The following is a 13,171-nucleotide window of genomic DNA, read 5'->3' as shown; positions in this document are numbered from 1 at the left end:
GAGAAGAGAAGAGAAGAGAAGAGAAGAGAAGAGAAGAGAAGAGAGAAAAGAGAAACGAGAAGAAAAGAGAAGAGAAGAGAAGAGAGAAGAAAAGAAAAAAGAAAAGAAAAGAAAAGAAAAGAAAAGAAAAGAGAAAAAGAAAAGAAAAGAAAAGAAAGAAAAAAGAAAAGAGGGAAGGAAAGGAAGAGTAAAGCCCCCATGGAAGGCCATGGGAGTGGAAGAACCAACAATTTACATCCCTGAGCCTTCAGGTCTGCTGTAGCAGGGCAATGAAGTATCAAAAATATTTTATTCTGATTTTATACAGCTTTATAGCAACTTATTTGGAGTTAATGCTTGTCCTGGCACTGTTCTGTGGCAGTGCATGGTCTCGCCTGTGCCCCTTAACCCCTCCAGCACTGGAGCATCAGCACCTTCTTGAGCCCTGTGGGAGGCAGTGGAAGCAGGAGAAGCCCTGAGGTTGCTCCAAATGTCACAGATCAGTTACTTTAAAGCTGTTTTGTTGGGGTTTTTTCCACAACTAAAAGTCATTTGGACCATTTCATGAACTGATCAGCTGTCATGTGGCATTTGATTGGGCTAGAGGACAAATCTTATCGGTGTCAATAAAATCCTGTCGTTTCAAAGCAATCTGTGCCCACAGGAGCAGACAAACAGAGATTCAGTTTGCAGGCAGCAAATTTTCACTATTATCCCACCATTCCCACTGGAATAGAGGGGTTTTCACTGGAAAGTTGTTAATGTAACACTTTTACTCTGAAAACTGCCCCTTTTTGAGACTCAGAGTGGGGGTTGTCCTCTGGGATAACTCAGCATGAGGCTGGATGTGGCTGGGTGTGCAGGTGTCCCGCTGTGGTCACCCTGCTGGATGATGGGTGACCTGCTGAAAGATGACAGTGTGTTTAACTGGCATTTTATTCCGACCCTGCAGCCCTGCAACAGCTCCCACCCCCTCCCCTCGGGGCTCTCCATCCCCCTCACCACAACCCAAACGTTACCTATTCCAGATGATCCCAAGAAAAGAAACACCAGTGGGTGCTCCTCATCATACCAGCCATTTTCCTTCCTCCGAATAGCTGTATTTGAAGACAATGAAAACAAAAAAGAGGGGGGAAAGCATATAAATCAATGCCACAAAGCAAGTGTAATTATCACTAAGTATACACTATGTTTTACTGCTCTCTACCCACTCCCAGTCCTCCCTGCCATTAGTGCTCTCTAATTTGATTAGCCAGCCAAGGCCCCAGAGACACCTAATAAGGTTAGCATGGATTTGGAAAGCTGCCCAGAGCAGATTTCGGATAAAGTTTTCCAGGATGTGCACTCAGCGTTGCCAGGGAGACGGCGGAGGAGGGGGACAAGGATGGATGGATGGACAGAGGGATGGAGAGGCACACCGCCTTGCCAGCTCCCAAGTGCAGCCTTTCTGTGAGGAAAAAACAGCAGTTTTAAAGAGGTTTATAGGTTATTTCTGGCATGGAATGGGAAGAGGGAGGTGGCTGAAGGTCACAAACACTCTGAATTGGTGCAAGGATTGGGAAAAGTGTGGTGATTATCTCAGTGCCTCTCTGGACAGCAGCATCCAAGTGAATCCTGGGTGAGATCCCAGTGGAAAATTTTACAAAAGGCAAGAGCCCGGATTCCCTCCCAAACTCCCAGTCCAATCAGCACAGCCCTTTCTCAGGACAGACATGGATCTGCTGTGCAGAGTGGGTGATGGCTCCTACCCCCATGGGTGCCCACAGCTCTCCAAGGTGCTCTTCAGCTCCTGGAGCAGCCTCAGGCTCTGTGAGCGTGCTCACCAAGCCAGTAACATCATTGCACTGGGCTTAGTTGAAGGAGGAGGAGCTGCTTTTGAGTCCAAAGGATCAGATCTCATCCTCCACTGGCTGGATCTGGTCTCTGGAAAACAGAAGTGGTTCTCCTGGATCAGACCAGCATCTAGTTCAATGTGAGAGATTAACTGACATCCCAGCCTTACTGCTTTATCCACAGTATTTCAATCCAGCCTGTATTACAGCTCTTACACGGAGTTATTCCTTCCCCATGAAATTTTCTAAGGTGTTTTGTAAGAGAGAACATGCACTGTACAGACTCAGGACCCCTCAGACCCAGCAAGGTCTCATGATTGGCACATGGCGCTCCCAGATGCAGCCGAACCCAGAATGTGGCTCATTAGGAAGCAGGGCATGAAAACAGCAAGATGCCTGAAAATTATAACTAACAGGAATTTGAAGGTAACAGGGGAAAACAGCAGCACTGGAGGTGGGATGAGCAGAAGGAAAACACTGGGAGAGCTGTGGCTTAAAGGTCTTGGAATGCTGCTGCACACAGGCATGGCAAAGCTCGGCCTCTGCTGCCTTTCAGTGGTGCCCAGAGCAAAAGCAGGAATAAAGCCAAGAAACTATAAACCCACTTCTCTTTGTGACTGTCACCCTCAAAACACAGCTCCCTCATCTCCTTCTGGCCACTATCCTGGGTCCCAGCCTCTGTCCCTGTGCCTCAGTCCCATGTCTCCCTGGAACGAGGCACTGGCTGGCTCTGTGTGGAGCTATCAGTTTGTTTTCTTCCCAGAGCTGGCAGGAGAGCACAAGAGTGGCCTTTAAAACTGGGGGATTCTTCAATTCCATCTCAAAGTCAGTCCATAAAACCCTTTTCTTGATGGGGTATGGTAAATAGAAGACACCTAAGAAAAGGCATCCTAGACATGGTATGCCAAGAGCTCTTCCTGCAGGGGAGAGCAAACTGACATGGGAAATAAATAGTGCCATTTTGCACGTAAAAAGATTTGCATATAAAAATATTTAAACAATATTTCCATTTTGCATATAAAAATAAATGGAATGTCACAGCCTACAGCCTGACAGGGAAATGCTGCCTCTGCCAGTAGGGACACGCTGGGATGATGTTAAACAGCAGCAGCTCAAGTGAGATATTCCAGCAGCTGGATTGTATAGCTGCATGGAGGGGTCTCATGGGAATTTGGAGCTGCAAGATCTGCATGAAACCGAGCTCCTCAGAGTCCATGTTTGTATTCCAAGAGACCCAGGCAGCATGGGAGCCAGCACACCCGGTGAGGATTAGGAAAACAAGAGCAAAGCCTCACTGCAAGAACAAATCAATGAGCTGAGGTTAATGACGAGGGGTGTGAGGAGTGACCTGACCACAGTCATTAAGGATCTCCCCAAGAAGGCACCGAACTCGCTCAGCTACAGAGAAAATTAAGGTGCTCCAGGGGCTGGAGCAAGAGGATCAAACTACAAATAAAGCAGAACAGTTTTAATAACGAGGGTGATTAACCACTGCAGCCACTTAGGAAGAGAGTGGGACTGAATTCCTAATCCCTGTAAAGTCTGCAGGGAAAGCCAGGAGGGCTTCCCAAAAGGCAGTGGTAGCTCAGGATGAAGATAAAGATTTGCATCGCTGCCCAAATATAAAAAAACCCCCAGTTTAACCTTAAATCTAAGGCATGTAGAATCACGTAATTGTAGAAGGGTGTGGGTTGGAAGACCCACAGTTCCAACCCCTTCGGAAATGGGACTGAGCACTGGGATTGTGCATTTAGTGGGAGCTGGACCCCAGTGCTGCAAGAACTTGCCATTCCGTGCCTGGACACAGGCAGATGCATTACCTGTCCCCTTGGCCATGTTAATGAGTCCTGACTCCTGGCAAGTCTAAATTAGTTTGGGCACAGGGCCAGATGCAGCACTGGCTGGTGCCTGGCTCTGTCTCACCCTGCCTGGGCGTATCAGCGCAACAGACCAGCTTGGCTTCAGCCAGCGATCTGGCTCTGTCCAAAATCCTGGCCAAAGCCTGGTGGGAATCCTGTCCTGCCCTTCAGCTGCTCACTGGTCATGTCACCCCTGGAAACAGCCACCGCAGGAGATGAAGAGGAGAAAATGCTCTGCCACTGGCAGGGAGGTGCACAGAAGGGTCTGTGCTGCATCCCTCTGTGTGCCCTTCCCAGTGCTGCACATGCTCCTTCTCTGTGCTTTACAGCAGTGAACGGGAGGTCAAACACCTGGGGTGGGGATATTTCATAAAAATTGATGGGGAGTAACACAACTGCCGATAATTCCTGCAGCTATCTCAGCTAAGATAATAATGGTAATAAAGGTAATAAAAGTAATAAACTTCTGCTTTGGGGCATGGAGTGACCACTCACAGGGTCAGCATGTTCAGGGTCCAAAGACAGTGGGGTTAAGTGCCGCCTTCTTTCCCTCCCCTCTGCAGCAGGATGCCAGAGTTTATGGATAATGCTCAAAGCAACTCCATGGATATAAGGCACCCCTTAAAAAACTACCATAAAGTTAAGAGCTTGAGATTCAGCATGTGATCTCTGTCAGAAGATGCTGAGCATCATATTTAGGAAGAAATTCTTCCCTATGAGGCTGGTGAGGCACTGGCACAGGTTGCCAAGAGAAGTTGTGCCTGACCCATCCCTGGAAGGCGAGGCCAGAACTGGGGTTAGAGCAACCTGGTCTAGTGGAAGGTGTCCCTGTCCATGTCAGGGGGTTGGAATGAGATGGGCTTTAAGGTCCCTTCTAACCCAAACCATTCCCTGATCCCTAGTCAGCAGGTTAGTCAAACCATCAGAGTGATAAGGTGTAAACGCTTTTCTACAAGCAGCCTTAAAACAATGAGCTATTCCAGCACACAGCACTCTTGAAAAAACTGTTTGGAAAAACTGAAAAAATCTGGATATCCCTAGGGAAGGGATACTACTCCCTAGGTTCCATGACTGGGGCTGGAGGAGGCTCTCCCAGGTTGTCCAGTGCAGTGTTCAGCTTCAGCAACAGGAACAAAAGCTCCATCCCAGGCCAGAGCAATGCTCAGCTTCAGCAGCAGCAACAGAAGCCCCACCCTGGGCCAGGGCAGAACATCAATGCCAGTTCCAAGGATGAAAGTCTCAGCTAGGAATGCCACAGGAGCACTCTTCTCCTTGGAGTTTGTACTCCCAAAGTAGCTGCTGGCCACGCTGACTGTTCTTCATTGTCACCCAAGCATGAAATCCGTGCTCTGCCTCTGGGAAAGCTGCCCCCTTCCTTCCTCCTGGCAGAAGTAAATAAATAAATAAATAAATACCAGGAGGGAGGTCACACTGCTGTGCTGAAATCTCATTATGACATTCAGCCGCAATGTCCAAAACAAGAGCCTGATGATGATGACGCTGGGGCCTTCTTCTGTGGAGCTGTTCCTGGCATTGCTGCCGTGCTCTCACTTTATTTCGTCCATCTGTAACGGTGTGACTGCAGCCCTACGTCTCCGAGAGGCCCTTCAGCCTGCTATTGAACTGATAAATTCACTGTATTACTTTACACAAATCAATACCCCAGCAGTTATCAGCACTTGATGTGACTGAAATTGGTTTCAGCCAATTTGTGAGTGTAATAAATGTCCATTTATCAAATCAATTCATTCTGCAGGGCTCCTCGGCCCGTCCAGGTTTGGGGTACCACGGGGTGAAGGCTCTGGGGCCAAACTTGCTGTGGGATCATTGCCTCCACCCAGGTTCTGCATTGATGCTCCAGGGTCTGCAGCATTCCCAAAGAAGTGCTCTTCCAGCCCTGCTGCTGGCAGCTCAGGGTTATGGAACTCCAAATTAGACCAAAGCTGCATCCTTGCAAAGTTTCACCTGACCTACAGGCAGCAACACACATCAAAAACCAGCCCTCATAAAGGATCCTATATTGTCCAAAATAACCCAAATTTTCTTTGGGCCAGAGCAAGATGATAGTCCTGCTCATCCATTTTCCTACAGCTTTGAAATACTGACTGATTTCAACATCACACCTGCTCAAAATTGGGAATTTTATCATTAAAATGTAGATTTTTCTGCACTACCCTTTCTTCAAAATCCCTAAAAAATAAACAACACTTTTCCTTCCTCCCTCCTCAACTTCAGGAAGAGCTGGAACAGATTGCTTCAATCCTCAAGGTCTATTCACCCTAAAAGGGGGAAGTGGTGGGTTTGAACCACCCTACCTCTAAGTAAGCACTGACTGGCAAACATGGTATATCCATATAAAAAAAGGTATTCTTTACCTGGCATAATATTTAGGATATTAGAGCACAAAACAAATACACATACATATATATACTAATCTCAGAGAGGAGAGATCCTGCTGATCCCTTCTGCCTCCGCATCTTATAGTGAAAAGGCAAATCAGCCCTAACCAGATCCAAAGCTCAACCATTTATGGAAGTGCCTGGAAACAGAACCCTAAGCCTTTTAGCTGCTCATTTGCATGTACCAGTTAGAGAATCCCAGCAGCTCCTGAGCCAGCAGCAATGACCTGCCTGTTTCTGATGCCAGGAGATGGAATATTTAATGGGGATTTTGTTAAGATGAACCGAACATCTACACCCACTGAGGGGGGTGGCCAAGCTGCCTCCCACCATCACCCAGTCAGGCACTGGTAGCAACCTTGTGCCCTGGGAGATGCCCAGTTACTATCAGTTAACCCTCATCCACCTTCTCCCAGTCCTGTCCTGCTCCACATAGCAGAAAAGAGTGATGCAGGGCTTGGATATATCTTATGGAGGCAACAGGGAAGGATTTTCCCTCTGTGGCAGTAATGCCATGCTGTCAGGGCTGTGGCTGCAGTGAGCTCCCCACCAGCATTCCCGGTGCATCCCCTTGCATGGGGTTGCTGAGATAACAGCTAGACTTGGTGATCTTAGAGGGTTTTTCTAAATGATTCCATAATTCTGTGATTCCATTCTATCCCCATCACTCCAGATCTGTGCTTCTAACCCCAGATCACACGTTCTCTTTGTATTCCTGGCTAAGCCCCTCTGGAGACTGTTTGGATCATGCACCGAGTGACGATTAAATCCAATTATTCAATTAAGGCACCAGTTATAAATTAAACATATCAGCCAGGCTCAGTGGATCTGAAGATATGGTGTGTGGCAGGTCTGCTCACCAGCAAATGGCAGTGGCAAGGGCAGAGCGGAGTGATGTAGGGTTCACAAAGTGGCAGGAAAACCAGCTGGGCACAAAATAAATAACAAAGATAGTGAGGAAGTGCTTGAGAGAGAAAGTCCTGCCTTGAAATTCATCCTTCTGGACAAAAAACAGAAAAGAAAACGAAAAGAAAAACAGGGCAGAAGGGAAGGAGGGAGGAGGGGACAGAGAGTCTCCTGCTACCTTTTGGTCCAATATCCCGAGGCTGCAGGGGTATCAAGCACATTCCCTATAATTCAATAAGAAAAACCTCCATAAAGGCAGGGACGTTAATGCGCAGAAACACCACCTGTGTCAGGAACAGGCACTGCCCATTAATCACAGCTCCCCAATTAGCTGGGGCTGCTGCCCCCAGGCACAGCCGCTCTCTGAACACACAGGGTGCCTGTTGTCTTTGCAGGAGTATAGACTCCTTCCCAGCTCCTTCCTGGCTCCTTCCCAGCTCCCAGCTCACACTGGGCTCCTCTTTGTTAACTAAAGGCAATGGGTTTGTGTTTCTGACAGCATGCTCCTTGTCATTCTGCCCTGGCCTCAACAGCTCTTATTTTGCTGTCCCATTTTCAGGCATTAACTGGGATGCATGGATGGGTCAGGAATTATTGACAGAATCCAGAGGCTTTGGACTGGCAAATCAAACCCAGCCCAGCTTGCTGGAGCCTTGATTTCATGGAATCACAGAATGGTTTGTGTTGGGAGGGAGCTTCAAGCTCATCTCATTCCAACCCTCTGCGATGGGCAGGGACACCTTCCACTAAACCATGTTTCTCCAAGCCCCATCCCACCTGACTTCAAACACTTCCAGGGATGGGGCATCCACTGTCAGTTCCCCAGCAACCTTGCAGACCTGCCCAGAGGCAGCCTCAGATCAAGGCTTGAGGGAACAGCTTGTCTTCCCTGTGGAAGAGGTGTGGGAGGGCAGAGTCACCAGCATGTGAAGGGTCCTACCTGCCCCCACTGTGGCTATGGCACTCTCCTGACCAATTATGTGCTCTTTTAGCCGCTGTTCCAGTGGGAATCTCCGCCGTTCCTCCACCTCCCTCCTGCGCTGTTCCTCCTGGAACTGTGGAGGGAAGAAAACATAGGGATCAGAGGCTTTATGAAGCATTGGGTCAGTACACAGATGTCAGAGCCCTGTATGGGGATCTCTCTGACATGGAGCCAGAGCATCCCCAGGGCAGATGCAGTTTGGTCTGGATGCACCAGCCCTAGCAAGGGGAAATTCCTGGATCTGTTGTGGATGGAGGTTGGGGTGAGTGGGAATGGGGATCCGGCTCTGCTGATGGGAAACCAGACCCTGTGCTACCACCTCTGTACTGGTGACACGGAGGGAACAATGGCACTGCTCAATAGCTCTTAACCATTAGGAGCTGTTTATTTTGGGAAATAAAGCCATGACTGTTCACCTAGATTTGTCTTCCTACCCTCCACACATCTCCTGTTCAAAGACTCCAACCAGATCCTGCAGGGATGACAGAGTATCACCATGCCTTACATCCATGAGAGCTGGAGATGGACTTTGGACAAGGGCCTGGAGTGACAGGACAAGGGAGAATGGCTTCCCACTGACAGAGGACAGGGTTAGATGGGATATTGAGAAGAAATTCTTCCCTGTGAGGGTGGTGAGGCCCTGGCACACGGCTGCCCAGAGAAGCTGTGGCTGTTCCACGCCTGGAAGTGTCCAAGGCCAGGTTGGATGGGGCTTGGATCAACTTGGTCTAGTGGAAGGCGTCCCTACCCATGAAATTAGGTGAGCTGTAAAGTCCCTTCCAACCTAAAACCTTCTGCGATTCTAAGATCTTTAGAAAGTGCTGCTGAGCCCTTCCTGCCACAAGCTGAGCTTGGCCACTCTCCACTGAGACCATTGCCTTGGGAAGATTAATCCCCCAAAACCAGACTCAGATGAGGACAGAACAGAAAGAGCCCATGGGATTTGCCAAGTGAGTAACTGCACCCACAGAACAGTCCCTGTCATTCAACCCACCTCACTACGGGGAAACACCCTCTAAAAAAGCCAGAAGGCAGCTGCCAAAGTTGCAGCAGGATCCAGCTGCTGGAGCCAGAGTGGATAACACCCAGCCAGGCTGCTGACGTCTCCTGGGCTAGCAGCGATTCTGACAGAAGTTAAAAAATAATAAATAGCAAACAATCCAATTTTGGCCAGTGCTATCAGTCTCCTGTGTAACAGAGATGCCATCAGCCCTGATCCTCACACAGAGCAATAACTTCCCTGCAGATCCCAGTGGAGCAGCTCTGGGACAGACATTCTGCCTGCGCTGATCCCCCCAGCGCTGGGTACGATCTCACCATACATCTGTGTCTGTCTGTAGGATCCTGACAAATCTTTTCTCTCCCTCCTCTCTGGCCTTTTGGAAGGTGCAGGGATGTGATCAGTGATGTTAGGACACCCAGTGATTCTCATGGGTTCATGGAGAGTGGGGAAGATGTGCAGGAAGAGAAGGAAAGGACACCCCTCCTCTGCAATGCCTTCTCCCTCCTTGGAAAACTGACATAGTACAAGTCCTGGGTAGGAAGAAAGTCCCTTTCATGGGTAAAAGACCAGTGTTAGAGCTTTTTCCATGCTGTCTCACTACGGTCTTCTGCTCAGGATCTGTTCTGGAGAGCCCTGCTCTTAATGCCAGCTACTCAGTGGGCCTGAAGTGCTACCAGACAGCTCCTAGCTGGGTCATGCTGCCGGCCTGGAGCATCCTGAGCTCACACTGTGCAGGGGACACCGGGACAAGAAAACCCACCAAGAAAAATGTATTTTAGATCCATCCATGACAGAACCTCTAAAAAAAAGCCTCACTAATCCTGGACTTTACACAAGACACAAACTTGCACTCCTTTCTCATCTGTTTCTCTCTCCATACATATCTAGCCGTTCCCACCTCCTCACTTTGTGGTGTGCAATGGTGACGGTGGGGACCATGTCCTCACCCTCCGGCAGCTAATCTTCCATTGTCCTGATGAAACTTGTCTGGCTCAGCACTAGCACTTAAGTGGAGCACAGTGGTGCTACCTGCTTGTAGAGCAACACAGGGAGGAGTGCTCTGCTCTTATGTTGGAGGCAACTGGACTTCTGCACTCACCTCCTGATGTGAGGTCAAAAGCATCAGAAATCTTAATTTTTAAAAAGAGAAGGACTCAGTCTGTGCTTCGGCAGGTGGTAACAGCTGTCTGCCTGTCACTGGGGTGGGCATGGAAGTCATGGAGTCACAGCAGGGTGACTTTAAGAAACCTTACAGACCATCCCATTCCAACCCCACTGCCACAGGTAGGGACACCTTCCACTAGACCTGGTTGCTCCAGGTCCAACCAAACTGGCCTTGAATGCTTCCAGGAATGGGGCTGCCACAGCTTCTCTGGGCAATCTGTTGTCAGAACCTCACCACCCTCACAGCAAAGAATTTCTTCCCAATATCCAATCTAACCCTGCCCTCTGGCAGTGGGAAGCCATTCCCTCTTGTCCTGTCACTCCAGGCCCTTGTCCAAAGTCCCTCTCCAGCTCTCTTGCAGCTCCTTTAGGCACTGGCAGGGGCTCTAAGGTCTCCCTGGAGCCTTCTTTTCTCCAGGCTGAACACCCCCAGCTCTCCCAGCCTGTCTCCACAGCAGAGGGGTGCCAGTAGCCCTTGGAGCATCTCCATGGCCTCCTCTGGATTTGGTCCAGCAGCTCGATGTCCTTCTGATGTTGGGAGTCCTGGGGCTGGAGGCAACTCTGTAGGTGGGGTCTCACCTGAGCGGAGCAGAGGAGCAGAATCCCCACCTTCCCTGCTGCCCATGCTGTGGGATCAGCTCAGGACGCAGGGGGCTTCTGGGCTGCCAGCACATGTTGTTTTAAGGAAGAAAAGTGGAGAATAAAATAACTGAACCTTTTACCAGCAGGAGAGGTAGAATTATCTGCTGGGTAAATGCTCTCTCGAGCCCAGCACCAGTAAGGAAAGCTGCCCTGAACAGTTTGAAACTTGCCTTGGTTTTTATGCTTAAGTAATAGTTGAAGGAGAGAAAGGAAATATATCTCTGGAGCTGTTCCTGAGGAAGATGATTGTACTTGTATATAAACCACCAGACTGCCAAGCCAGCCTGTGATGAATATTCAGCTGGGGGGGAACTGGTGCTCCCGGGGTTTCATCCTCCCCAGCAGCCACATTCCACCGAGAGTCTTTGAGAATTTATTGCTCATTTTAATCACTGCTAGAGAATGAATAGGCAGAACTATTACGGGATGGACATATCCCATAGATTTTATTTACATATCCTTGTGACAGAATAACAAGGAGTTTTCATATGTATTTTTAATTTATTTTGATTTCCTTTATTCCTTAAAAAAAAAAATCAAACCACAACTGTGTGTGTGCTTTTCCTGAGCTTAGACCACACTTGCCTTGTGTTGAGGACTCTTAAGCTGGTTCGCAGTGGTGAACAGTCTGAAGAAATTTAAATAAGCACTCGTGTATCTATGACTAAAAGGGAGGGAAAAGCCCTTGAAACTGGTGTCTTTCCTCTGTCACTGGAGGGGTAGCAGCCTCTGGACTGAGCTTGGCTCTTGCAAATCTGTCTTTGCCATTCAGCTCCTCTTTGCACCCTGTCAGACCCATCTGGTGACCTCCCCTGTCTCCATCACTGTCTGCTGAAGGATTTTTAAGGAATACTTCAGCCAGGAAGAGCACACAGTTGCCCTTTCCCTAACCCCCTTCTGGAAGCAGCAGTGTGAGACCTCCTGACCAGGAACTGGTGTGCTTCATCCCAGTGAGTCACCTTTGATAGACCTTTCCAAGAAAACAAGCCTCCAGCTGTGACTCACATGCTTCTTTTCCCATCCTGAACATCCTCAGGTTGCTGACTTAAGCATATTTCATGAGAAAAATGTCTCTTCTGGTTATTTGCAAACTGGCTGTTGGTTAATCTGGGCACAACCTTCTATGTGGAGTTTGGGGCAGTGAAAGCTCATTTTAACCTTTCTTTAAACCTGCAAGACTTACCTCAGGATTTATTTTGCCCTTCCTATGGAAGAACCCCTCTCCAGACCTCCACAAAGCTGTCACAGATCATGTCCCTGACATCTTCTGAGCTGATCAGTTTATATCCTGCTTTCCTTTAATCTTTCAAATTCTTTTTCCTGTAAGGTGGAAGACACTGTCACCCTTTGCAGGTTTTATGCCAAGGGTTGGTTCTTCTGGTGTTGTGCTCATGGACCTCCTTCCTTGGAATGTTTTCCCATAAATGCAACCATACTTGGGAGGGATGCCGGAGGGATAATGGATAATGAAGATGATGAACACGGAGGTACTCCAAGGGCTGGATCGCCTTTGCTCTGGAGACAGGCTGAGAGTTAGGGGTGTATACCTGAAGAAGGGAAGGCTCTGGGGAGACCTTAGAGCCCTTGCCAGGGCCTGAAGGGGCTGCAAGAGAGCTGGAGAGGGACTTTGGACAAGGGCCTGGAGAAATAGGTTAAGGGGGGATGGCTTGGCAGGGTTAGATGGGATATTGAGAAGAAATTCTTCCCTGTGAGGGTGGTGAGACCCTGGCACAGAGTGCCCAGAGAAGGTGTGGCTGTGCCATCCCTGGAAGTGTTCAAGGCCAGGTTGGATGGAGTTTGGAGCAAGCTGGTCTAGTGGAAGGTGTCCCTGCCGATGGCAGTGGGGTGGAATGGGATGAGCTTTAATGTTCCTTCCTTCATGAGTTTATGAAAACCTGCTCTCAGAGCTGCCCAAGTGACCACATAGTGCTGCTGGCTACAAAAGCAGCCATCAGGGCCACAGAGGACAGCCATGGCAGCATTTCCTTTGCCAGGAAGGAGTATGGAGAGCCCCAGAGGAAAGATCACTCTGCCCCTACTTAGGACCGAGGTTTAGCGCTGGGGAATGAGGTTTTGAAGTCCTGTCTGAGCAATGACTTTCAGAGGTGAGCACAGAGAGTGCAGCAGTTGACACCTGGTGGGTTTAGTTCATGGTAATACCTCCTAAGTGCAGTAATTGACACAGTTTTAATTACCTTCATCCTCCACTTGTGGAGGTTTATGGCATGCAAGTTTAAATTCCAAACCCATAGAACAAACACTGAGGTGCACAATGTCAGAGGAACTTTGCAGCCAGAACAAACCTGGTCCCCTTGTGCCTCAGCTCCTGCTCTTGCGGTCTGGTGACAAGGGAATGCCCCTTCTCTGGGATGCAGGGAGTCCCCTGCCCTAGCTGATCTGCGCTG

General features: G+C 48.9%; 1 protein-coding gene across 2 annotated transcripts in view; it reads right to left on the bottom strand.

Moving 5' to 3' along the window:
• Positions 1–13,171, bottom strand: part of CLPB (caseinolytic mitochondrial matrix peptidase chaperone subunit B) — a 74,187-nt gene that overhangs the window by 13,742 nt on the left and 47,274 nt on the right. For both annotated transcript variants that reach the window (XM_048293917.1, XM_048293916.1), the window contains exons 7-8: positions 7,916–8,030; positions 999–1,076 (exon numbers count right to left, since the gene is read on the bottom strand). In XM_048293917.1, coding sequence (XP_048149874.1) covers positions 999–1,076; positions 7,916–8,030 — 193 coding nt within the window. The remainder of the gene's footprint in view (positions 1–998; positions 1,077–7,915; positions 8,031–13,171) is intronic.

Source organism: Corvus hawaiiensis, chromosome 2 (genome assembly GCF_020740725.1).
Source record: "Corvus hawaiiensis isolate bCorHaw1 chromosome 2, bCorHaw1.pri.cur, whole genome shotgun sequence".
Classification (NCBI taxonomy): Eukaryota; Metazoa; Chordata; class Aves; order Passeriformes; family Corvidae; genus Corvus; species Corvus hawaiiensis.
This window is presented reverse-complemented; position numbering and strand designations above follow the sequence as displayed.